The sequence below is a fragment of the Podarcis tiliguerta genome (genome assembly GCF_965153285.1).
Source record: "Podarcis tiliguerta genome assembly, chromosome: 6".
Classification (NCBI taxonomy): Eukaryota; Metazoa; Chordata; class Lepidosauria; order Squamata; family Lacertidae; genus Podarcis; species Podarcis tiliguerta.
The window spans coordinates 38422014-38449211 of NC_139539.1; the positions used below are offsets into that span (position 1 = coordinate 38422014).

The 27198-nt window shown below is 42.3% G+C and overlaps 2 protein-coding genes across 15 annotated transcripts in view; both read right to left on the reverse strand.

Moving 5' to 3' along the window:
- Positions 1-3929, reverse strand: part of CR2 (complement C3d receptor 2) — a 41854-nt gene extending 37925 nt beyond the window's left edge. The window contains exon 1 of the mRNA XM_083444225.1: positions 2703-3929. Coding sequence (XP_083300351.1) covers positions 2703-2775 — 73 coding nt within the window. The 5' untranslated portion in view covers positions 2776-3929. The remainder of the gene's footprint in view (positions 1-2702) is intronic.
- A 753-nt stretch (positions 3930-4682) lies between these two features.
- LOC310679308 (membrane cofactor protein-like) overlaps positions 4683-27198 on the reverse strand; it is a 57254-nt gene continuing 34738 nt past the window's right edge. For 2 of the 14 annotated variants that reach the window (XM_083444407.1, XM_083444413.1), the window contains 9 exons: positions 25332-25529; positions 22881-23063; positions 22725-22781; positions 14547-14612; positions 13678-13713; positions 13214-13258; positions 9863-9892; positions 8694-8769; positions 4683-5582 (listed from right to left, as the gene is read on the reverse strand). In XM_083444407.1, coding sequence (XP_083300533.1) covers positions 5495-5582; positions 8694-8769; positions 9863-9892; positions 13214-13258; positions 13678-13713; positions 14547-14612; positions 22725-22781; positions 22881-23063; positions 25332-25529 — 779 coding nt within the window. In that variant the 3' untranslated portion in view covers positions 4683-5494. Of the gene's footprint in view, positions 5583-8693; positions 8770-9862; positions 9893-13213; positions 13259-13677; positions 13714-14546; positions 14646-20935; positions 21707-22724; positions 22782-22856; positions 23064-25331; positions 25530-27198 lie in introns of those variants that run through there. The other 12 variants (XM_083444412.1, XM_083444415.1, XM_083444418.1 and 9 more) reach the window with 9 other exon arrangements.

The window sequence follows — 27198 nt, forward strand, 5'->3', positions numbered from 1 at the left end:
TGATGATGATGATAGACTTAAAGGATACTGGGTCTCTTGATTGGGAGTTGAGCTGCAAAACACCCCATTCTTTTGGTATAATAACAAGAATTCTCTCCCAGGAAAGATCAGACAGTTCCCTTCCCTGGTCATGTTCAGGAAGAATTTAAATACATTTTATTGTTCAGGCCTTTGGAAGCTGACAAAAACATTTAGGCATTGTAGATTTTAAAACTGTCTTTAGAAATCTTTTTGTTATTGTTGGATATGTTGTTTGTTAGTTGTCCTTGCATCTTTGGGAGGGAGGGAGATAAACAAACTTAACAGATAAATATTGAGACTTTACATCAGACAGCATATGTATTGCAATTTTACATCAGATAGCACAATAAAGAAATCCACTTATGCACTGCTAATAATAGTGTCTAGGACACATAGTGAAATATTTATACATAATCCATTGATTAATGAGGAACATCCTAAATAAGATTGCCATATATTACGTGCATTATTTTATTAGACAGCTCTCCCGCTCTGCCCACTTTCTAATACAAAAGTTAGTAATCAAATGGGACTTTTTAAAATTGTTTATTTACAAGAAGCCACTGAGGAAGTTTAATATTTTGCAGTTTCTTCCTTCAGAAACTTCCTCTTGCTATTTTATGTAATGGATTTATAGGCATATTCAACTGACTCTCTTCATTCATTCACTGAAGAAGCACAATTGTAAAAAGAAGAATAAAAGAAGCATAATTGTACCAACCTGGCCACACCTTAAAATACCAGTGCTACTATAGGCTACATGCTGTGTTGGCTGTGTGTTTGGCATTAATGCTAAATGTAAGCATGTATGTCTCTTCAATGTAACCAGAAACCTTGACTGTCCTAGGTTTCTTGATTGTGCAGAAGAACCCTATGGACAGACACAGTACCATGCACATACAACCAGAAGGGTCTGACCACAGACAGCATTAGATTTGGGATGTGTCAGTAGCAGGCATCGTCCCACTCTCCTCATGTACTTGGTGAACATGTGAGGGGGATCATCCAAACATTAGACTCTCTTACTATTTTTAAAAGCCATAGAATGTCAGCTCTTGCTCTTAAACCTGACTAATCTAACTAGACTAATCTAACTCCCTTTTATATAAACAAAACCCTTTCCTTCAACCATGAGCCAACTGGTTTTAGCATACTATTCATATTATTGCAGCTGTTTACATGAAAGTAAACTTTAAATATGTAGTGATTTCATTTCTAAAAATTGCTTTCACTTGCTGTGTTTCCCTTGTGTGTCCCTCATTTTTCCTTCTAACACTGTGGGCTTGGGTCTGCCTAGAAAGATTTATACCTTGTTCTAACCTGAGGTCTTAAGGCACTTAAAATACACTTTAAAAAGGATATAAAGTGGGGGAGGGGGGGGTTAGCCAGAACTCAGTTTCGGCACCTCTCAAGTGGGTGACAATGCCATTAGAAAAAAAGCAAGTGTGAGTTCTGGCACCTCTTTTTCTAGAAAAATAGCACTGATATATAGTAATCCATGTCCCCACAGTTCTCATAGTTTAAACATACTGTACCATTGCCATTCTCAGACCCCTGGAAAAGTTAGATAAGACACACTCCTGCCTGATATCTGCATAGCCACTACCAGTCAGTGTAAACAATACTGAGCAAGAGGGTCCATTGGTCTGACTATAGAGTATAAAGCATCTTCCTATGCTCCTACAAGCAGAATTATACCAATCTGGGGTTGAGTTTCCCAGGTTTTACTTTGCAGTCACAATGGACTAGAAAGGCTGGAAGATGCATAAAGTGAATCAGAAGTTTTCATTTGAATGAGGCCAAGAGGAGATGCTGGACATGACCCAATAAATCTGTCTACCCCCTAAACAGACTGAACTTTTGCACTAGGCATAAGCATCACATTGCACAACAGAGTCTCAATATGTGCTTTTCCAAGCCCACAGACACAGTATGTTCACACTGCTCTCTCAGCGACATCTATGCTGGCTTAGTTATGAACATGGAATGGAAGATGGCAGGAAACCTGAAGGACATGCTCTACAGGGAGCTGACTTCAGGTACCAGGCCTGTTGGCAGACCAGCTCTGTTACAAATATGACATGAAGGCAGGCAACATCAGCCCCTCGTGGGAATCCCTTGCAGATGACCACAGTGCTGGAGACACACAGTCAGGTTGTGCATCCATAGCAGTGACCGGTGGAAGAATGACCACTGGGAGGAATTAGGAGAGAAGAAATGCCATGGTGTAGCTGCTGCTGCAGCAGCACAACAACTGGACACCTTCATCTGCCCCAGCTGCAACACAACATGTCTCTCCTGTATCAGCCTCTACAGCTACAACAGGCACTGTAGCCTTCCAATGGTTTGACTTCACTGCCAAAGGCACACTCCTCCATTGTCTTCTGAGACAGTTGGATGCCAACCAACCAACCAACCAACCAACAAACAATATAAAGCAAGGATTAGGAGCCATTCCTCCCCTCCCCATTAGCTACCCTCTTGAAATCCCTTTTAACTGCCGATGACCCTTCCTTAAGCTCCTTTCTCCCAACAGAAGCGGAACAAAAATGTATTGCCAACTCATGCAGCACCAGCTTTTGCCACATTCCATGGGAAAGGGAGCCTCTCCCCGCAAAAAAGGATGGGAAAGGAGAAGTACAGAAGCTAGACATAAAGAGTCCCAGTTCCCAACTTCTCACCTTGATCTTCCAAAGTAATGGCCAGAAGTCCCATGAAGCCCCATAATAAGGGAAGCATGCATGCAAGCATCATAGCTCTCACTCAGGTCACAGCAATGAATGAGAAGTTGCTGAACCTAATAGGGATATATAAATAAATGCAGAAGAGGAAGCAGCAGCAGCAGGCAAATAAATGGGGCTTTCACAGAAAAAACCCAAAGGAAGCTTGACAGAGAACTATATAAAAGGCTTCCCAGTCTTTCTCAGCACTTAAAAGCATTATGTAAGCTCCAGGCAGACATTAGCCCAAAGTCTGGTTTCAGTTTGAACATAGAAAATAGAAAGGGTTAAGTTGATGAGATTCTCTTTTGAGAAATTATGCACTGGTTCTGGCCATCCTACCTCCAAACATATCTACAGTTACTATAGTGCCACTGCTGAAAACTGTCCTCAGCTCAGCCTCCATTTCTTCCAAGAAGATACAAAAAACTGTATTACATTAAGGCTGAGCTGCTGCCTTTGGACAGCAAAAAAGCTGGCATAGTCACTGGCTTTTAGAATTAGCACCCCTATTGTCCTGGGAAATACTGAAATTGGAAGATTAGGATGAGTTCTGCTAGGATGAAGTTTTACTATTTGGCACCTTAAAATGCACCTCTTACCAACAGCTATGTGATTCCAGGGGCTGGGATTTTTGCCTACTTTCCAAGCTGATTAGTAAGCACTGCATTTTACTGCTTACCATAAATTCAGTTGTTTGCTTTGCACTGCAAATTCTACTCATGGGATTTGCTTGGCAAGTAAGGCGCTGAGCTTACTCAAAACAGAAGTACACCACCAGACAGAAACTGTTCTTAAATAATGGTACATGCCATTTACAATTAAATAATTAAAGGAAAATTGAGAGTGGATTCAGACATGAGTTTTCCTTTCCTTTATCCCATTCCTGTGTCCACATTCCAGTTTGGAAAGCTTTAGCCAGTTGTGGCTTCCCAGCATGTGTTCACACACTCGCATATGTGAGCAAGCAGTTCCCTTCTGCAACCTTTTACAGCATTTCCTGCACAGAAGTGTTCTCAGTGTATGAAATACATAACACAGAAAGGGACTTGCAGTACCAATGAACATGCAACTGCAGAGTACACATATAATTGCATCCCCTGCTAATCACCCACTGCAGAAGACCCAGTATGGTACACAACACTTTAGTGATTGCAGGGGATAACAGAACTATTATTCCTGCTTTTATTGAAGGACTGGGTGGCCACAGGCATGATGCACAGGCATGATGCATGAAGGACTGGGTGGCCACAGGCAAGCTCAAAGTTAAATATTCATGTTTGTGAGGCTGATGGGAGTTGTGGTCCAAAATTATCTGGAAAGCTTTAGCTACTTTGAGTTCTAAGGGTTTTTACATAAAAAAGTCGCCAACTTAAAATAAATTTCTACAGTCAGCTGCCAATTACATTTCAATTAATGCACATATTAACAAAGCCGCTATACAGATGCCATTTTCCACAGCAGGGAATATAGATAAATTAGTTACAAACAATGCAAGTCTCACTATAACAAGGAAGGCCATGTTTAGTATTGCTCATTGTAGCTACCATAACCAAATGACCTTTAAAAAAAGGTATGTACTTTTATCTCAGCCAGTTAACACATGTCCATCACATCCAACACTCAAAATTAAAGGAGCAACACTGAACAGCACATGGCCCACTTTGAGATGCTAAGAACACATACTTATAGTCAAAGCACCATCTCATGATACTTTGCGCAAAGTTAAAACGTGTGCACAGAATGCTTGTCTGGGTGCTGTAAAGGAAGTTACCAGGAAGTTTTTGCCACAAACATCTATTTTCACTGCATTGTGCATCTCTGCATGGTGAGAAACAGATTCGAAACAGCTATGTGCTATTAGCCGTATCAACACAAGCTGCACTGCATCACCAGTTTCCTCTTATCTCTTGGGAGTAGAAAGCTACCAATGATAGTGCCTTTTATTCAATATTTTAGTTTATTTGCACACATTCTAAGAGAAACAATTTTTCTCTCTGTATACATACTACATAGTTAATCAATTTAAACAAAAGAAGTGTACAATTCAACATAAAATTTTAAAATAGCATATAACAAGTTACCTTCATGACTGTAACAAACTATAGTTCAAACCATCAGAAGCACTGCACTTTTCACTCACATTGATCTTAACAGGAGAATCATTTTACTTGTTTCCACTGAAATTAAGCTGTTGTAAACGTGACCCTTGATTTTTTGGTTAAGTACATAGAGTTTTTGTTTGCCTATGAAAATATATCAAAAAGAAAACGAGTATTTTCAATTAGGCACGTGTTACTTTTGTTCACACTTTTTAAGATCATGTAAGGAAATCAAGACAACTTTTACAATTCTTCCTGAGAAAGGCTTGTGGAAGTCAAATGTTTGGTAAATATTAACAGCTTTACTTGTCCCTCCCCTTCAAGTGATGAACAAGATCCTAGGAAACAAACTGTAATAAGTTCTTCTTGGTTCTGTATTTGATTGAGGCACTTTAAAACACATTCTGCAAAGGAAGTTGCAACCCAGTCCTATGCAAAAACAATAAGTGCAAATGAACAGAGTTTTCTTGGGGCCCAATACTGCTTCATGCTTCAAGTAGCTGAATAACCTGGATGCCCAGTTTTTAATGAAAATTGCTTTGGCTTTTTCCATGCAGATCTTCATTCAATTCTCATTTCCAGTTCTCAAAATAAGAACTGTTGGGAATTAATTATCAGCTGGAAGCTTACTGGAGCACAGCTCTACTGCAATCAGGAGGCTTTGGGTTCCAATCCAATTTCTGTGTGAGTGGCAACTGCACGGTAAGACTCAGCATTGCCAGAAGAAGGGTCAGATTTTCTGTAAAAAAAAGTTACAAATATTTTTGATTGATTTTGATATGTTTGAATCATTATATCATTCTGTTTAGTCTTCCTGTCAGGAAGGAAAAAGCAACACACAAATACATCAGCATTCCACTGCATGCTATTGACATTTTGAAAGCAACTTTTACATTGAAGAAGCGGCCATACTGTTACTTCTTAGGAAAGAAAATTAGTTTTGGAAGCTATAGAAGCAGAAGTAATACACAGACTGTTAACAACTGCAGGATATTAGAAGTAAAACAGATAAAGAGAATTAGGATTATATAAACACAACAGATATAAGAGAGAGAGAGAGACAGCCTAAGTACAGTATAGAAAAATGGTCACTTCTAACATTCCTTGTAGAATCTGCCCTTGAATCAACATTCCACAGGCACCACTGTCCATGTGGGCAACTTGGACAAGTGTCAGCAATGGAGCTTCTGTAAGCAAGGAGCACTGCCTTTTGTTTACCAACAAGAATGAATTTACTTTTGTCTACTTCTCTGCATAAAGTGATTACAAGTTGATGGGAATAACTGTGTGGATGTCATGTGACCTACAAAATAAAATTTCTCACTGAAATGCTTCCACTAGGAGTGGTTGGTGATGAGGAACAGCACTATACACCTGGCCGCCAGGAGGCCAGGTACATGCACCAAGCTTCTCACTTACCACTTTATTTCCACTAGTGAAGAGTATTTGGTGGTTCTCTCACATACCTGTAACACTCAAGTACTTAAATGTGACTATAGTTATAATTCACGGCTGGAGTAGCTATTGCTAAATGACGTTTAAGAAGTGTCTGTGCCCAGGCAGGGTGCACTATTTGCTACATACTGTGGAAGAAGAGTCCTTTGCTGTCATATAACACCACGATTAACTATTTTAAAATACAGGTTACCGTCTACATAAAAACATTCTTGACTTCAGGACAAAACATGCTAGCAGCTGAAAATATTAGACTGGTTGATTAGTTGAGACAGAAAAGAAAGAGGGTGACGGGGAAAAGGGAACCCAGGAGCCGGAATAGTGTCCCTGACCCACACAGGTCATTCCAATGTCCTTCCCATTTCTGTGCTTTAATTAATGCCTGCTCACAGTTTGACATTTAACAATCATGAGAAAGAAATGTAAAACACTTTCCCACAAACTCACTAGATCGCTCTAAAAAGAGAATCTTCAAACACAAAACATGTTATTCAAAGAATAATCTCTAGGTTGTTTGACTAAGACTGAGAAGCTTATTCAGCACATATAGTAGGATGACTATATTTAGCACTGGAAAGGCTTGACAATATTGTACTTTACAATACATTTAAAATGAGGCAGAGATGCTCAATATTCAATAGAAAACTATAAACATGAACAGCTTCAAGCAGGTAAGATGCCATTAATGGGTTTAAACATTCTCAAAGTAAATATAATATGATTTTTGAGTTGCTCAAAAATCAAACTAAGACCCATTGCAACACAACGCCATGGGTCCCCCCCCCCCAATTCCTTAACAAGTATTTGTGCAGAACTACACACCTAGGCCTTCTACTGGTATGCACATTAAGGTGCAATTAGTTGGCAGTCCCAACAATAGATTATATTTTTATTTCCCATAATCATGAGTATGAGGTTATATCAGTGTTGGGGAAACCCACACTGGAAGATGTATTTTGAGGAGGTAGGTTGGTTGGTACAATCATTCCTCCATGCCTGCATTGTTTGCTTTATTGCTTTGACTATTCCAAGGTTAGGTGTCTGCAGAATGGGGCAGGAGTCACTGTCTGAAGGTCACGCGCCTGCCAGAAGTATTATAGCTACAGCAGGACCCCAAGGTTAATTATGCTGGCCTTGTCCACTTGCTTATCGTATCCCTCACGCCTTCTAAATAACAACTTCCAAAGCAGGTTTGAGGGCTTTGGACATTATGCCAATAAGTACACAGCTACGAAGAATTTAGAGTACATAAATCTCCCAGATGCAAACATAAGTTTTGAGATTTGACATAGGCCCAGACCAGCTGGGTCCTGCATGTTAGCCAGAAAGGGTCTCTCCCTGGGGCTCCTGACAAATGAATGGGGAAATATCTGGTCTTGCTTATGTTATATTACTCTGCTGAAAGTCTTTTTCACTGATTAGTATTTTGTATTTAGCCTGTCACTTAATAAAATCACCGAACTTCTCTCCACTGGTATTGTTACTGCCTCTGAATCCAAAAGATCTCTTGCCTTTGACAAAAAAATCAGTATTCTCTAGTATCAATACTGAATCTCAGAATATCTTAAAGACTTAAAAGACATGTGAACAATCTGTTACAGAAATTTTTGCAATGAATATTCAAAACTAATAAATAATTATTGTATTAATCTACAGAAATACCTTAATTAGTGTTCACAAATTTAAGCGAACTTGTCTGCATACGTACATGCATCATATTAAAATAGTAAAATCATGTATACAATGCTACAACAAAAATGGACAGTCCTGGACACAAAAATAGAAAGGTCATGCAAGATAAATGTTCAGAATAAATTATTGCTGCAAATTGTTGGCTTAGATTACAGGACCGGCCTAGATTCTTCCAGAAAAAATCTACTGGCTTCAGGCGGGATTGTTCAACAAATCCATTTTCTTACTGTGTCTGAAAGTAAAAATCACAAACAGCAAGTACCCTTGACGGTTCCAACATCTGTAGATTAGAGCAGAGTGTTTGATGACTTAATTTAATAGTAGATTGCAGGATTTTTAGTGCCGGAATATTCATTGTCAAGTCTGCATTAGGATGGACAGCTTCGGTAAATTGAGACAGAGCATTTCTGTCACTTCAGAACACCAATGGTGGAAATGGGATAAAATACTGACTAGCCGTTGTAGAAAAATTATTGTGTTTTAGTTGTTACTGTTTATTCTGTGCTGCCATATTAGTGCAACTGTTCACCAAATAAATAAATAAATAATAAAAATACTAAAGCCCTTTCTAAACACCAAGCACATTTATACGGAAAGTGTAAGTGAACAGAAGGCAAAGTGAAGCCAAGAAGCGTATATTAGCTCACACCGCCACAAACGAAGCTACAAAGAATTAGATATGGCTTCTCCTGAGCTGACTCACCCCTTTATAAAGCAAGATCTGTATTTCCAACCTGCAGCAATAAGACAAATCCCCAAAATAACAGCCACCACAGATCCTTAAAGGGAAGAAGAAGAAATCCAGTGATATACTGTAGTAATGATTAACAAGGCAAAGTAATAGGTTATTTTTTTCTGTTCAAGAAAAAACTGCCCCAGTCCTAAATAAAGACTGAAATGTAATCACATCAGTAGCTTCAAAATAGGTTTGAGACAACAACCCCCAAACAGGACCCAAATCCTACTGCAGACTTAACAAAAGATAGACAAACTATTAAAATCAATGAGGAAAACCTGTCAGTTTGTTTTGTACATGAAGAACTAACATAAAAAGCTGTGCTTTCAGTGTTTGACCACTTCCATTTGTTTCCACTATTTGTACTTTGAATCCAATATCAGACTTCGTAGTGAAGCCAGGAATCCTAGAAATATGTGGCTTATTAAACTACGTAAGATTTAAACAACTTTAATTAGCCCATGAAATAGTATGAAGAAGTCACCAGACAAGCTGCTACCTTGTAATGCTCAATGGACATTGAAGACACTCATGTGGATGAGTTCAAGTGTTACAGGACACAGCAAGTCTCTAGACACATACATACCTTGAGCAGCAAGTCCACTGTACATCTGCACTCACCCCTTTTCGGGCAGATATGCAGTCTTCCTCAGAGATTGGTTTTAGGAACAAGTTCTTCCTGTTCCTAGCAGATGTTAGCTGTGCCAACTGAAAGGCCCTAATGACAATCAGAGAGCGACTCCTCAACCCAAGCAATGTGTCCGGCTCAAAACACCTTTTCTCTTGAAAATTTTTTAAAGCACGCCCAGAAGCTGGAACATTAAAAGCCACAACATAGAGGAAATCTGTGCTGGATTTTAAGCCAGCTATGTTCATTACAGGAGCAAAGGTAGTGGAGGAAATAAATAAATAAAAATACACTAGAACCTGGAAGAAAGTATATTTGTTTGCACCCTAAGAATTCTCACAAAAGAATCAATTTTTTTATTCAAGTAGGAGTCTTCAACATTTAAACCACAAACTGGAGAAAAAAAGGAAGGAACACACACATTTCCACCAGGCAATAAAGTACAATGGTTGCTGAACTCCAGGATTTGGTACAATGAAGGATTGTACCTCATTCTGTAATTACTTACCAATAATAACTCCTGAGGAGTGGTTAGGTGCTAAAATGGAAGAAGAAAAAAGTTAGATGTTATGTGAGGGTGACAGATTCTAGCTCTCTCTCACTGCATTTGCATCTGTCACACACTCTGAATAAAATATAGTACATTAAAGTATTATTAAAGGTTCAACTAATAACTGAAGATAATCTGCTCCAGTAGACAATGGAAGACTGAATGTTCTAATTACTGATTAGAAGCATTTATCTAGCTGATAAATAATTATAATTAATAAGAAATCCTATTGATCCAGCTGAAAACCAAGAAATGGGGTTCTCACTGAAAAGTCCTGGGTGGCAGACCAGCTTAATGGGTCCTCCCCAGTGCAGGGGAGGAGACTAGCAGTTTAGGCCACAAGACAGTTATGTAGTTATATACATAAATTTATACACAACATATATATACTATTATTTACTATTTTGGTGGTAATAAAACCTTCAAGTGGCTTACCAAAAAACAACATTAAAATTATCAATAAAAGGCAGTTAAAAATAGGTAACATGCTAAATTAATCTTGCTTAAACAAAAGTGTTTTAAGTAGACCCCAAAGGGTGTATAGCGACTGATGTTAATAGGCAGGGAGTTCCAAAGTATAGGTGCTGTCATGTTAAAAGATTTATTATAGGTGTGGAATGAATATTATGTGGCACCTGTAACAGTGTCAGTTCCGCAGATTAAAGAGTTTGAGTAGGCATATAAGGGTTAAGTTAGGGAAGCAAATAGGATTTCTGAGCAGAGATGAGAGTCTCACTTCTGTCAGCAACCATGCTGCAGCACTCTGAACTAACTGTAGTTCCCATATCAAGCACAAGGGAAGACCCATATAGAGTGCATTGCAGTAATCCAATTTCAACTCACCACTGCCTGAACTACTGTGGTCAAGCTCACCAGGGCCACAAATAGTCACAGCTGCCATACCGAGTACAGCTGATAAAAAGCACACCTGAAGCTACCCGGCCCTCCAGTGACAAAGCTGGATCCAGAAGCGCTTGCTGATTGCATACCTGCTCCTTCAGGGAGAATGCTACCCCATCAAGGGCAGGCAACTGATCAGTTTCTCAGACAAAGGAACAACTCACTCACAGTACTGAATCTTGACAGGATTCAACATATGTTTATTATCCCCCACCCATCCCACTATTGCATAAAAGTACTGATTCAGATGTTATAGAGAAACAGAGGTGAGCGTCATGAGTATAGTGCTGGCACCTTGCCTGCTCCAACCCCTAATGACCACTCCCAGCAGCTACATATAGATACTGAATAGCATTATGGACGAAATAGGTTCCTGTGGCACCCTGTAGCGCACGTGCCAGGAAGCCCAAAAACACACTTCCAATGCTTCTCTCTGGACTCTGTGACTGCAACCATTAAGCAGTGTTTGGTTAGCTTTGAAGCAAGAATTGCACCACTTGTGCTCTAGTCTTCATCAACCTTGTTCCATAGCCCAAAGTTCCCCAGACTACCAAGGAGCCACCGTGGTTCCACGACGAGGAAATTTGGGGGTGAGCATGTTCACCACCCATTTCATCTCACCATTCTATTGGGAGACCATGGCTTCGGTGGAACTGTCAGCTTTCGGTGGAACTGTCAGCTACAAAATGCCCCAGAGCATTCAGGAAAAAGCTCCAGGTTCCATCACTCTCATATAAAAATGGTGTGACCATGACAATGGGGTAATATGAACCCGCTCCCCAAATATTCAGGCCACCCTCATAAAGTAAAGGTAAAGGGACCCCTGATTATTAGGTCCAGTCATGACCGATTCTGGGGTTGCGGCACTTATCTCGCTTTATTAGCCGAGGGAGCTGGCCTACAGCTTCTGGGTCATGTGGCCAGCATGACTAAGCTGCTTCTGGCGAACCAGAGCAGCACACGGAAACGCCGTTTACCTTTCCGCTGGAGCGGTAGCTATTTATCTACTTGCACTTTGACGTGCTTTTGAACTGCTAGGTTGGCAGGAGCAGGGACCGAGCAACAGGAGCTCACCCCGTCACGGGGATTTGAACCGCCGACCTTCTGATCGGCAAGTCCTAGGCTCTGTGGTTTAACCCACAGCGCCACCCGCGTCCCTAGGCCACCCTCATACCCTGAGGCAAAAACTAAACTGAATATATGCCCTGCCCATTGACCTAATGACCATTTTAGAAAGCCTTATGGCTGGGCATATATTGGATGGCATAAATCCCCAGTCAGAGGGCCTTAGCGTAGGTATTTAAGTCCCTGGGCTTGTCCAAAACCACATTTGAGACTGTCTCTGCTTTAACAAGCACAGGGCTTGTTGAAACACCATTGTTATTGTTTGTCAACATTTGTCTAAAAGACAACATTCTCTTATTTCAGGGGTTTTTTTTAATATGCTACAGCCTTCTCAGAAATCCTCTTCTTGATAATGAGAAGAAGCCCACTGGCACAGACCATGAATCACTTGCACCAGGACAGCACACAAGACCTAGGAAACACATTGCTTGGGCTTTTGGAGTGCAGGCATCATCATGCCTAGCTACAGTGAGTTACAGAACTGAAGAGAACAATTATAATGGATTTAATCAAAGTCAAACTTAATTCCAGAACTGCACTGGGAATTCATGGGACAACAAGCCAACCATGGTGATATATTCAGTTGAGGATTATATGCAAGTTGAACTTTATGGTATGCAAGCCTCAAGAGAAATGCTCAGTTTCAGAAAACAAACTATTTTTACCAGCTTAATCCTTTCCACATTATACTAAGGAGAGAAATCTAAAGGGCAAGGGCCACAGTTAAATGGTAGTACGCCTGTCCTGCATGCAGAAGGATCTAGGTTCGATGCCCAGCATCTCTAGGCAGAGCTCAGAATGTCCTGTGTCTGAAAACCTGGAGAACTACCAGGCAGTGTTGACATTACTGAGCTAGATGGACCAACTGTCTGTGTAGAAGGCAACTTCCTATGTTCTTATGGGTACTTGTTTGCCAAACAGTGTCTCCAGATACTAAGCAGCAAATATGAGCTTTCCCCTCACCTTCAGAACTACAAGGAAGAGACACCAAGGCCCCAGAGATGTGTCACTGGAGTCTAACACGCAGAATCCTTCCTTCCTCATTCTGCCACCGCCTAACAAGCTGATTGGTAAGGACTGAGTAGGAAACATTCCTGGAATAATTCACAAGACTAGAAATCCTCCCCTATGTCACGTTGCCTTCTCAAATGGAATGTTTCCATTCTCAGCTCAGAATTTCTTGTGTTAGAAAAGCTGCCACACCCTGCAATAGAAGCGCAATAGCTAATCTAAAAACAAGCTGATTAATTTGCTGTCACTACCACCACCAGCTTTCAGTTTTACCTGTGTCATCTTTGGGCGGCTTTGTCTCTGGACTGTGTGTAGATCCTATGCAAAAGAGGGAGTTTATAAGACACTGGCTTTGGAATTCATGAAAAGCAGTATAGAAAATTTTAAAGAAAAGCAAAGGAAACTGGAAAGCTTTGCCAGAATTTCCTACACAATAAAAGAAATGCCTTGATGCACCAAAAAAAAACATTCCATAAATTACACAATTCACATAAAGCCAGGCATTCCTAAGAGACCTTCTAGCATGCAAACCAGCAAAGGCCCCACAAAGAACGAAACTGGAAAGCTTTGCCAGAATTTCCTACACAATAAAAGAAATGCCTTGATGCACCAAAAAAAAACATTCCATAAATTACACAATTCACATAAAGCCAGGCATTTCTAAGAGACCTTCTAGCATGCAAACCAGCAAAGGCCCCACAAAGAACTAAACGGAAGAAAAAACTCAAAGCATTTACCCCCAAAAAATCCTGAGTGATTGTCTGCTGTTGAAGCTGTCCAAAGGAAAATTCAGCAGTTTTAAGAAGTAGTGAACTTGGGAGTTGGATTACATTTGACTAAGCAGTCAGAAGGCATCTGAGCTCCTAAGAAGCATTAAAAGCCTAAAGAACAATTGTTCTCTTTATAAAATTTACATTTAATGATAAAATAGAACAAATGTTTCCACTTCTTCCACAAGACATATTCTCACAATTTCCTGTACATTAGCTTTCCCAATGACATTTTTTCATTTCAGCTTTGCCTAGCACTATCACTGAACTCCTACCACCCTGTTTGCCTTATTCACTCTTAAAAGCAAACTCAGATTATTGAGTGTGGACTGTAACTGCAGTCAGAACATCCACTGAGAAACAACAGAGATATTGGCATGCTTGGAGAAACAAAACCTAAAGAGGAAACCCTTCAAAATAGACAAATGAGAACTGAGGGAGCCAAGTAGCTGTTGAATAGAGTGACTGCTGGAAAAGAAAAACATAACATGGGGCAGGACAAGGGAAATTGAATGCACTGATTAAGGGAAATAGCTTGCTAAATTCTGAACATGCAGTCTTTTCAGAAGGAAGGCCACAAACCACAACATTCTGTTGCAGGTTCTTCTTATGGTGTGCAATTCCAGTGTTTCAAAACGACTACTGCACTACCATGTACCCAAGTCTCCTCATGATATTCTTCTGATAAAATTAATCCTCTCTCTGCTGACTTATCAGCAGTAAATATTTTCAAGAGTCCATTTCCTCCACTCTGGTTCTATCCATAAGCTCAATTCTTGCTCTCTCCCCACTTTTTAAAATGTACCCACCAATAACAGTGAAAAGCAAACATTTACCAATTCCAGGGTCCAGGGTGCTACCTCCTCCTCCTGCTCCTCCTCCTCCCCCCGTTCCTGGACCAGCTGTGTAAAGAGACCGATATCAACATTCAAGTACTGACAGCTCTCCATTTATGCCCTTTCAAAATCAGGAGTCAGAAAAATCCATATGGGGTGCCATATGGTCTCAGGACACCAGCTTCTCAATGGTCTCAGTCTTTGGAATCAGCTTTAGGAAGTTAAAATCAGATTTTAAGTAAGCAAAGGAAGCAACTGTTGCTGTTGCAACCACTACTAGCAGTGTGTGGGTGGGGGTGAAAGAATGAAGTAGAGAAACATTTGAGCAGTCCAGCGGAGTAAGAGGAGTGGAGCAAGCAAGCATCCCAGGCAGCAGCCACTGACAAGCAGAAGGAGGGGTGGAATGAAAGGGAGAAATTTCCAGATTGCTACTGAAGGGGTACAGTTAGGGTTACCCCAGAAAGCCCTAAAAACTGTTTGTGAATCCCCCCCCCAGCCAGGCCTCGGCGTACGCATTTTAAAAACTGCAATTTCCTCTAAGACAAAAAGCACAAGCTAAGCAGTCCTCTTTGTAACAAAAACGCTGTAACAAACCCAGAGCTGAGAACAGAAAACCTTTTGGTTCCCAGATAGAAGCAACCTTGTCCTGGTACATTGATTTGCAACATACTTCCGGGAACAGAACCAGGGAACGAAAAAAGCAACATTCTATGTAAGAATCTGTGAAGGGGGACAGGGAAAAAGGGGTTTGAAAAAAGGATAAAACCTGCTTGTAAAATGTTTTTCGGTGCGGCCTGTCTTTTGTGAACTGAATCACACAGGTGCCTCTGCCCTCCGGATGGCAGAATAAAATGCTCTTTCTCTGGATTAACCCCTTGGTGTCGTTTGGCTCCTTTTGTCTCTGCTCGGGTGCAACAATTATTCCTACCCGTGGATTAAAAAGGCTACATATTTCTGGTGCATTGGCCGGGAAATAAGCACGTTCCCCGAGATCGAGGGACAAAGAGGTCCAGGGCGTCACTGCAAGGCGAGCAGCTCAGGATCCTGGGTCAACAGTTCCAGCGCGCATCCTGCCATCTTCGTGGGAGGGACTGGCCACCCGTTCCTGAGTGGACACGCGACAAGTGACGGAGAGAAAGAGCAACGGCCGTGCAGAAAGAAGGTACCTCGAGGAACAAGGTAAGCTCCACAGGGATAGGTGGGAGCAAAAAGAGAGTCTGATCAACTCCGCCAGCAGGGTAGAAGAAGTGCCACTGGTTTTGGTATTGCCCAGAAAAGCAGCAAAAAGGGTGCTGCAGGGCGCCGGTCGAAGTCTAAGCGCTGCCGGTTATGGTTCTTTTTGTGTCCAAAAGAAGCAGTAGAGTGCTCTTGGGCCCCGGTCGAAGTCTAAGCGCTGCCGGTTATGGTTCTTTTTGTGTCCAAAAGAAGCAGTAGAGTGCTCTTGGGCCCCGGTCGAAGTCTAAGCGCTGCCGGTTATGGTTCTTTTTGTGTCCAGAAGAAGCAGTAGAGTGCTCTTGGGCCCCGGTCGAAGTCTAAGCGCTGCCGGTTAGGGTTCTTTTTGTGCCCAGAAGAAGCAGTAGAGTGCTCTTGGGCCCCGGTCGAAGTCTAAGCGCTGCCGGTTATGGTTCTTTTTGTGTCCAAAAGAAGCAGTAGAGTGCTCTTGGGCCCCGGTCGAAGTCTAAGCGCTGCCGGTTATGGTTCTTTTTGTGTCCAAAAGAAGCAGTAGAGTGCTCTTGGGCCCCGGTCGAAGTCTAAGCGCTGCCGGTTATGGTTCTTTTTGTGTCCAAAAGAAGCAGTAGAGTGCTCTTGGGCCCCGGTCGAAGTCTAAACGCTGCCAGTTGTGGTTATTTTTTGGGGGGGAAAGGGGATTGGGGGAGGTGCATGGGTTTTTCTGAATGTGCGTGTGGGGACACTCCAGTGAATGTTTTGAGTGTGTGAGACGTTGAAAGCAACGTCCGGCCTGTGACTGAGTGAGAGAAAATAACGTTAGGAGGGCTGAGTGTCCCAGTGTCCCCAGGATCCCAGAGTCATGGGAAATAAAAGCAGTAAAACAATTCTTGAGACACCACTACAGAGCTTTCTGGAAAACTGGAAAAGTGCCATGAAAGCAGAAGAGTGGGGATGTAAACTCAAAAAAAGCAGTCTCCAACATTTATGTGAAGTTGACTGGCCTTCGTATTTACCAGAATGGCCTCCTGGAGGATCCTTTGATCCAAACTTGGTCAACATTTTATGGAGTAACATTTTCAAGGCCCACACAGATCAGATTCCCTATATTTCTATCTGGAAAGCCAATGTAGATCAAAATCCCACATGGCTTCGGAAAAATAGAATTGTGACTGCCCAAGTCAAACTGTGTTCAGTACAATTACAAGTTTGAAAAAACAGCAGTCTTGCCAGTCCCAGAAGAAGAGGAGGAAGGAATAATAATTTGCACCCTCCACCCTATGCAGCAACTGCACGAGGGCTAAATGAGGTTCCCCTTACCCAACCCCCTTTTGATGCAAGCAAGGAAGGTGAAGAGGAAGGTGATGATGTTTGTGATGATGATGACTTCAGAAAAACTCTAGATAAAGAGATAAGATGGACTAGGAAGCAGTCTGACAGAGTGTTCCAGTATGTAGAACCGTTTAAAAGAGTGAGCTGGATGTGGCTTCTTGGTTTTAGAAGCAGCACAATTGCAAGGATGTGAATTGGCAGACAGAAAGAAACAGAGCAGAAGGCTTTGAGAGCCGCATAGGACAGAACTGTTTTAAAAAAAAGAGACAATTAAACCCAAGGGATTGAAAACCCTGGGATTACAATACTGACCATTGAGGAAATCCGCAAGATAAATGCCTTCAGGTCAGCGGACAATACTGATGTTGCAATTGGGGTAGCTAAAACTCCACTTTGATGGCCCCACCCCACCGACTGTACGACCCTCTGGAGTCATCCGATGTCCAGGACCACAGACCTCCAAGCACTTTAAATCAGAATCCTTCTTTTGAAGAGGACCCAGCCAAAATAATTAGGGGTTTGTCTTCAAGCAGCCAGAAAGCCAAAAATGCAAGAGGGTGTCCACGGGAGGGAAAGAAGACGCCTAGGGAAGAAACCAGTGCACCATCTGCAGGCAAGAGGGTCATTGGGAAATGGAATGCCCATAGGCCCCACGCCCGACACACCCCACCCCCACAGGCTGGGAACAATAAGATTTCTCAAAAATGATTTCTTCTCATCTCTGTTCTTGCTAACAGACTGTTGCAGCTAGAAGCAAGTAACAGGACATCAGCTTTTTTTTCCCTTGTGCCAGGCGCTTGGAGGTAGCTTCAGAGTGTTATCTCTTGGCTGCTATCCCAAGAGGAAAATGCTGCATTCTCACCAACCAGCTACCCTGAACCCCACACTCTCTGGATTTATGGTTCAGCCACAAAAAACCCAGAAGGCCAAGGGTTACCCACCCCCTTGCCCCAAGCACTAACCTGAGGAAAGTGACTTTCTTAAAAGCAAGTGAATGCTTTCTGTGAACTTTGTCAAGTTTTTCTTTTTAGGTGCAATTTTACTCTGAAAAAGGAGCCGCAGCATAACATAGGAATTGATACTCTGAGGAATTTGAAATTTTGCCAGAAGCAAGGGAACACATTGGACACTAGCAAACTTGGCAGATGAAAACTGAAATTTGCAACATGGCTTACAGGCCACGAGAGCTCTGAAACTTAGAGCACACGAATGAGACTTTTTTAAAAAAAGCTGGCAAAACTAAACCCAAGGAACAGAACTTTTACCCCTTGCAAAGTTTCCTGCCAAGCATACCCTTTTGAATTAATGTTTGCTACGCCTATACCTTTAGGTGCAAATGCTATCTGTCAATGTACAGTCGTTCTGCCGTGTGTTTCTTTTTCTCTTCTCTTGACAGGTAAACCGGCCAGAGGCTGTCCTGTTTCTCTACAGCTGTTAAAGTCACCAGCATCTGTGACACCTGATCTGCACTGGCCCCTTCGACTCACCCCAGACGCCCAGACATCGCTCCAGCCTTGTTGGAAGGGACCCAAGATGTCCAAAGCCCACCAGACTACCGCCCTGCTCACTCCGGAAGCTGACGTTTTGCACGGCTCAAGAATCCAGCATGGATTGAAAGAGGACATTTTCACATTTTCTTTTCTTTCCTTTTGCATAACTGAACTTTATTGAAGGTACCTGGGCCTGGTTTGCTTTACGCCACCCCTGCAGAGGAGGGTGTCTAGTGAGTCTTTTCTTTCAGCGTAATTACACCCCAGCCCACTCTCTAGCACTTACCTAAGCCCCTCCACGTGTATACAATGGCTCAAATACGACTGTGGGTCCCCGTGCTGGTATTTCTGCTGCCTTTGAACTTTGATATGCCAATACCACTCACAGTGACCAGACAACTGCTGCAATCGTGGGGGGCCCACCACACATATAATAAGTGGATTCAGGTTGCTGAGATGGTTGCGTTCTCTGCAAATCGGACCAATTGTGCCGTTTGCACTCTGGCCCCTGTAGATGCTCTGGGAGGAATGCCACTCCTCCCTGTGCCTTGGAATGAATCCTTGACGCTCAGACCTATGTGGGCACTTCCCACTGTGATCGTACCTTCTCAGCCCCAACTAACATGCCTGAGTCCAAGACAGGAACTTTTTCTGGTTCCAAATTGACTGCATGCCTGGCCCGCTTGCTGACAAGCACCATATCTGCCCATGGTCAGGACGTTTACTGGGTGTGTGGCAGACAGGCCTATCATGCCCTCCCAAGAGGATGGTATGGGGTCTGTTTTCCAGCCTACTTAATACCCCCCATGTGGATTCCTGACCAAATACCCTCTGCACCCCCTAGAAGGAGGCGTTCGGCTGACCTGGCAACACTTGCAGGTGGCAGCTCCCAGAATTGGGGCCAAATTCAGTGGCCTCTGGAAAGGATACTGGCCCATTATGCGCCAGCCTCCTGGAATCGGGAGAGAAAATCTCTGGGGCAAGGGGGCCAATCTATAACTTGAACCGCATAATCAGACTCCAGGCAGTGGTAGAGATTGTTGCTAACACGACAGCCACGGCCCTTAGACTAATTGCCACGCAATTGGATGAGACACGCAATGCGTTTCTCTCAGTCCGATTAGCGTTGGACTTTCTCCTGGCGCAACATGGCGGCTTTTGTGCAGCCTTAAATCTCACAGGTGGGGCCTGTTGCTTTAACATCTCTGATCATGGTGAGGCCATTCGCAATTTGGCAGCAGGACTTGAAACAGTGGCCCATATTCCTACCCAAACCTGGGAGGGATGGGACATGTCATGGCTTGACTGGTTGCCAAAACTAGGATGGGTAAAAGGCCTGTTTTTGCTGCTGCTTGGCCCACTTTTCATTTTGCTAATTTTTTGCTTTTCTGTACCTTGCTTGCTGCAATGCTTGCATACAATGACACGCAATATGATTTCTCGCATGCTTCGCCCCCAGATTATAGCTCTGACCCGAGAATATCAGCCTGTGTCTTCCTGGGACGAGCCTTTTTGAGAAAAAGGCTGTCCAAAATTGAGAGGTATGGAATGAAGGGGTACAGTTAGGGTTACCCCAGAAAGCCCTAAAAACTGTTTGTGAATCCCCCCCCCAGCCAGGCCTCGGCGTACGCATTTTAAAAACTGCAATTTCCTCTAAGACAAAAAGCACAAGCTAAGCAGTCCTCTTTGTAACAAAAACGCTGTAACAAACCCAGAGCTGAGAACAGAAAACCTTTTGGTTCCCAGATAGAAGCAACCTTGTCCTGGTACATTGATTTGCAACATACTTCCGGGAACAGAACCAGGGAACGAAAAAAGCAACATTCTATGTAAGAATCTGTGAAGGGGGACAGGGAAAAAGGGGTTTGAAAAAAGGATAAAACCTGCTTGTAAAATGTTTTTCGGTGCGGCCTGTCTTTTGTGAACTGAATCACACAGGTGCCTCTGCCCCTCCGGATGGCAGAATAAAACGCTCTTTCTCTGGATTAACCCCTTGGTGTCGTTTGGCTCCTTTTGTCTCTGCTCGGGTGCAACAATTATTCCTACCCATGGATTAAAAAGGCTACACTACCACCACCAATGAAGCCAGCACAGTTCACAAGGATTCATTTACATTAGATGTGGGAAACTGGATCCAATCAGTGGGCCAGATCCTTATCCCCCTCAAAGGCTAAGTGTGAAAGGTAGTCAAACTTGCTAATCATTGGGGCTTTAAAGCAATGCACACTGCTCTCTGCAAGGACCGCTGATCAACTGATTCTCAGGGCTTGCAAAAAGCCACAAGCGATGCTATGCAGGTGCCCAACAGCAGAAGCTTGTCCTGAAGCATGTTAACCTCCAAAGTTGCAAACCCTTTTTTGGCCCAGCTGCATCTTTACTTGCCCCAAGTGTAGGGCAGGAGAGTGTGGCTTGGCCAACAGTGTCTTGTAACCCAATGGAGAGGCCTAGCAGGCCTAATTAGGCCCCTGGGCTGGAGGTTTTACACTGCTAGTTTACAGCAAGAATGTGGAAAATGTGGTCCTTCAACTTCTATCAGCAGTAGCATGATAAAAGATATGACTTATGAGCCCAAAATCATCTGGAGACTAACAACTCGATATTGTAGAGGACCTGCCATATACCCATTCTCTATTTTATTATTTTAAAATCAAATTTCTGCCTGCAAGCTTTTAACTTTAATGTCTACTAGGCAGCCTACATATTACTGAGACCCTACAGCATCAAAACCTTCAGTTTTGTCTGTTTTTAAGGCCCATCATAGCCTCCTAAAAGACACTGTGTATCAGGACTGAGAAAAGTATTTACTCCAAAAAAGCCTTTGAAAAGCTGTTGCTACTCAGAGCACACCAAACCACATAGGTGGAGCAATGATTTAAATTGTATAGGCATTTCTATCTCCCTCTGCATCTTTGCACTTTGAGCTCAAGACACTATGACCAAACACACGAACAGACCTATAAATTTCTCTTGAGGAGCAGTACATAATTTCTATAATAAATATAATTCCATGAGAGTAAAAAGAAATTGTTTACCAGTTTCAAGTTTTCACTTTCACTCTCAGGTGCTGACTACTAATGCATTTATGCCTTCTTTCAAAATTAATAGTCAGAAAATTCTGTATGAGGTGCCATTAATGAGATTCACACAAACAGGTTTTTCTCATGATATTGTCTGTGGAATAAGCTTTAGAAAGTTAACATGCATATTTTTTAAACTGCTGATCTTATCTGTATTTTGAATTTTCCATAGGCCAATTTGTTTTTAACATCAGATTTTATCTGTACCTTCTCTATAACACTTTATTTGTACTTGTACATCATTGGGCTGGTGTCCAAGTGCACATGAGCAGTCAAGTTTAAACAGGATGGGGAAAGCCTCAAGTGAGCAGAGCACGTGACCATTAATTACTACCCTCATCACTAGCAGTGGGCGGAAAGAAATGTCTGAACAGGCTGGTGGAGTGAGCAAAGCAAGCAAGCTGCCCAGAAGTTGCCGCTGCTAGGTCCACATTGCTGCCACTCTGGAGAGAAGGAAACCTGCATTTCAAAACTACAGACTTTCTTCTCTGGGCTAAGGTGGGGAGGGTGAAGGAGAGAAAATGCTTCTGGCTTTTGCCCTTCTGCCCATTGGTGGCAGGCAGCTCAAGCTAGCACAGTGAATGAGTTGGTCACCCAAGCATGTGGAGTGGGTAGTGAAAGGGGAAAGCCACTTCTCAATATCACGGGCTGGTTGCTGCTTACTGGAGAAACAAGCTCCAAAGAGGTCCACCAGACACAATACCTGCGCCTCACTCTACCTGATCTTGACAAGTGGCTGTGACTTGAGAAGTCAGGAAAGCAACAAAGCCCCACCCATACTGCCTCACCAGATGCTACTGCAGAATGTAAGGAGCTGGGAGCATGCGGGAGATAGGTAGTGTCTGAAAGGTAGGCACACGGGGCTGGCGAGCAACACAAGTAAGGGCACAGCCCCTAGTTAATGTCTATTTTTGGTAAACCACTTACAAAGATTTTAATAATTAAATATTGTTCAATTAAAACATAAAATATAAAGGCTTTGGAAATTTTTGAACTCCTGATTTGATCAAGCAGGATGGCTTACTTCACTTTGCAGCTGAAGCAGTTGACCCAAGATAAAAAACAAACAAACTGAAAATTGAGAGATTGAAGTCCCATTTTTTCTAATTCACCTGTGTTAGAAGTTGTATTTCCTGGAACATGACCTGGAACAACAGTGGTGAAAATACCTGCAAGAAAAGAGAGGAGGCAAAGAAATATGGATGTTCTGCATTAAAGTGCAACACAATACCCCGCTTTTCCACCCAAGGAGCCCTTGTGATACTTACCCTCGAGACATTTTGGAGGAGGAGGATGCCATTCGTTGTCAGCCCCACATTTACTACTGTCGCTGCCCACCAGAGTGTGTCCACGTTCACAAAAATAAATTATAATATTATTATATTCATATGTAGGTCGAAATGTAGTTGTCAATCCTCCATTCGTAATAGAGGGTCTACGGCAGCTGACAACTGAAAAGAGATGAGCAGCATTTTAAAAGATACTTGTTAATTAACCTATGGGTTATTAAACCATGCACAATGATTTAACTATGGTTCATTTACTGCCAGCAAACCACAGTCTGAAGTTGTTTGTGTTTAAACTCCAGTTTGTTTTAACTGTGGATTGGCATTACATGTGGGTGCAGCACCCTTTTCTTAACCGTGGCTTGTTTGGCCACCCCATCTCAGACACTCACCAAACTGCAAAGACACAATGGAAGAGAGACTGGAAAAGAAAGCAAACTGGAAAAGTAAGCAATTGTTTGCATTATTATCTGTGAGATAATTCACACATTACTTATGACTTGTTAAACAGTGGCTTCTATGCAAACCAGGCCAATGTCTCCACCAAAGAAGCAGCTGGGACTTTGTACTTGCAAACAACCAAGAACCACCCAAATTTGGCAAAATGTTTTTTTTTTTAACAGAATCTGCATATTCCAAATTGAAAGTGGACACAAAAGAGGAGTCCACTTATTGTGGATTTAAACAACTACAGTGGAACCTTGACTTACATACCTTTCGTCTCATAGACGTTCCAAGTTGCATCCGCGGCAAACCCGGAAGTACACACCGGATTTGCTGCAATTCGCGCATGCACGGAAGCGGCTTCTGCCACCTGCATGTGCACAGAAGTGGCTGCTGCCGTCTGCGCATGCGCAGAAGCGTGCTACCGCCAAATGCGCATGCGCACAATACGCTTCTTCTAGCGTACCGTTTCGACCAGTGGACAGACCTCCGGAACGGATTATGCCCGTAAGTAGAGGTTCCACTGTAACTGATTGAATAAAAATATATAATCTTCATTATATTACATTATTTATTTGACAGGTCTATAAACTGCTTCAAAGACAGAAACTGTTAAAGTGATAAAATCAGATTATACTCAAAAGACTAACCTCTAAAAACACTAACACTGTCCCTGCAATTATACTATTACAATTCCATAAAATAGTCTGTCTAGAAATTGCTAAGAACTATTTAAAGCCCTCTGTAACTTTGGACCAGGTTACACAGTGCCTCAGATTTGGATGTTAAAGGGTGTGTTTATTTGTTTAGTACATTTATAACCTGCCTTCCTTCCATCTGGGCACTGAATGACCCAGATCTGACCCAAATCTGCTTAGTTTCAGCAATGTGACTACATTATTGATTGGCTCACAGACCATCTGCTGAAGTGATTTCACCAAGGTATACTTGACAATTTCTACCTACTGAGTATTGTTCTTAAAAAAGCAACTCACATATGCAAGTCATTTTCTATAAAGCTGAAATGCAGCATATAGTGTTATGCCTCTATATTAAGAGGTAACATTAGGTTATTACATATTTTAGTGATTACTGATTTCTTCTCAAAGCATTTTTGTTTAGTATAGATAACACACAAAAAGCCCATGGAATGTGGACAGCCAAAAAAAAAAAAAAAAGAAAGGAAGAAAACCCAGCAAAGAATAGCAATTACTACTTAATACTCTTCCCTCCATGTATTGCAGGAAATTTATATTATTTTGATTATTCATTGTACTCTGAGCACAACAACCCATTCCTGCTAAATGTAGTAATGCTTAAGTCCAAATGAAACTAATGGAATAAATTAGGTAAAGGGACCCCTGACCATTAGGTCCAGTCATGACCAACTCTAGGGTTGCGGCGCTCATCTCGCTTTATTGGCCGAGGGAACCGGCGTACAGCTTCCGGGTCATGTGGCCAGCATGACTAAGCCACTTCTGGCAAACCAGAGCAGTGCACGGAAATGCCGTTTACCTTCCCGCCAGAGCGGTACCTATTTATCTACTTGCACTTTGACGTGCTTTCGAACTGCTAGGTGGGCAGGAGCAGGGACCGAGCAACGGGAGCTCACCCCGTCGCGGGGATTCGAACCGCCGACCTTCTGATCAGCAAGCCCTAGACTCTGTGGTTTAACCCACAGCACCACCCGCGTCCCTCAATGGAATAAATTACTCACAACTAAATCTAAGTTTCTTTGTTTTCAATGTGACTTAATAGTGGCTATCCTTGACTGGATCAGGCCATAAGCTTCCCTCAAAATGACTCAGGTTAAAACAAGCTATTCATTGAGGGGGCAATGCTATTGCACATCTCATACTGCATCTCAATCCCACTGAAAACCTCAGAGGCTGAATAGCAGCAGCAGCTTACAAATATAGCTCATTCTAGCAAGAACTTTATTTACATTAACGTATCACAAGGAAGCTACTAAGCGTAAATTTCCATCACCTTTACATTCAGGTGCAGCTGGACGCCACTCTCCATTTATACCATCTGCAGCAGTTGAACAGATAATGGTTGGGCTTCCAATAAGGGAGAAAGTAGGCTTACAGGTATACGTTATTGCTGTGCCATGGTCAAACTCATGGAAACCTCTGCCAGTGTGTTCGCCATTGGCAATGTCAGGAGGGGGGAAACAGGGGATTCCTGGGAAGCAGAAGCAACATTAACAGTTCAGTTAGACTACAATTGCAAGATCATCCCTATTAGGGGGGATATTTGGACTAAATTTATTTTCACTGAAAAGATCTATCATTTTATAAAGTAATCATTTATACTTATTATAGGCATATGCATCCATTTTGGATGACAGCCAAACATTGAAACAGTGGGCTGTTGTGAAGCTATTTCCACCTCCTCCAAAGCAAACTGGGTCTTCTGTGAAGCAGGTTGCCCCTAAATATACACAGGGGAAGCTACCAAAGCCCTCATGCCAACTTCAGAGCAGGGACTGCTATAGAAAAAAGAGTTATCAAGAAAGCTGTTGGGGGGGGGGGGATAAATAGTACACACACACAAAAAAAAAAGCCAACCCACAACCAAAAACTCTGTTGCCCCAAGGTTCCTTGATGGAGAAAACTTCCTCCCAGTTTTTATTTTTACAGTGGGCTATATTTTCTTCATGGAAATTTATGGAGACAGTAAAACCAGGGAATAAAAGCTGTCCTCTGAAAACAGTTGAGCGGGAACCCCCGCTCCCCAGGATGGTCCTTGTGGCCCCTTCTGTAGGGATTCCACTATCCTCAGCTTCCTCACTATTACCAGGGGTACAGCCTTTATTTCTCCCTGTGTATGTCAATGGAGACAAGGCTGCCTTCACAGCTGAACACAGAGAAATAACCAAGCCTGAACCCCTGAAAACCACTGGAAGGAGGAGGGAACATTCCTACCCAGCAAAGCCACTCGAAAGCTATGCAAAGTTGCCAAGAAGGAACTGTTTCAGCTGAAAAGTTAAATGATGTTTCAGGAGGCTTCCAGTAATCAAGGTACATAATCCGGCCAATTCCTCCTCAATCCACACACATGTGGAATACTAACTCCAGAAGAAGATAGGTCCCCAAAAATGATATGGGGCAACCAGTGAATGACGCAAATTCAGACTCCTCACAGGCCATTGTTAAGTTTTAAACACCCAAGCAAAAAGGTGAGCCCAAGACAAATAGGTAAAAAAAATGGAATATGTTGAAGTCTAATAATTTTTTACCTCTTTAATCTGCTTATTATTATATTTTTATCCCACTTTTCCTCCAGGGATGGTTCTCTACCTCCCTATACAAGATCACCACAGAGAAGAGAATCTTCTGGAGGTCCTCAAACTAACCCCTTTCACCAATGTGTGGATGTTCTATAGACACTGCTTTATTCCCTCAGATCCTCTCTGAATAATGATAATGAAGCAAAGTTGCTTCCATTACTTCCACTAAAAATTAAATACTAGATTGAGAGGGACAAATCCTTTCTGTTTCTAGGAACGTTGAAAAGTTGTTTAATGAACAGGCTGTGTAGGGTTCTTGATGAAACATACCCATTTGCAAGGAATGGCAGAGGTTCCCTGCTCTAATATCTTATGCATCTAACTCCTCTCCTCTAATACCAATTTCATGAATTCCCAGTAACATGTGATTTTGTCAACTAACATATGTTATTTCATTGCACAAATTTCCTGCTCTGGGGAAAGCTACAAATACAGCCAGCTGGTTGGAAACAACAATTATGGTGAGTATCTGGAACATGATCAGAAAGTATCCTGAGTTTTACATATCGGTTGAGGACACTTGCACACTTGCAATAAATAGAGCCACACTATAACACATTG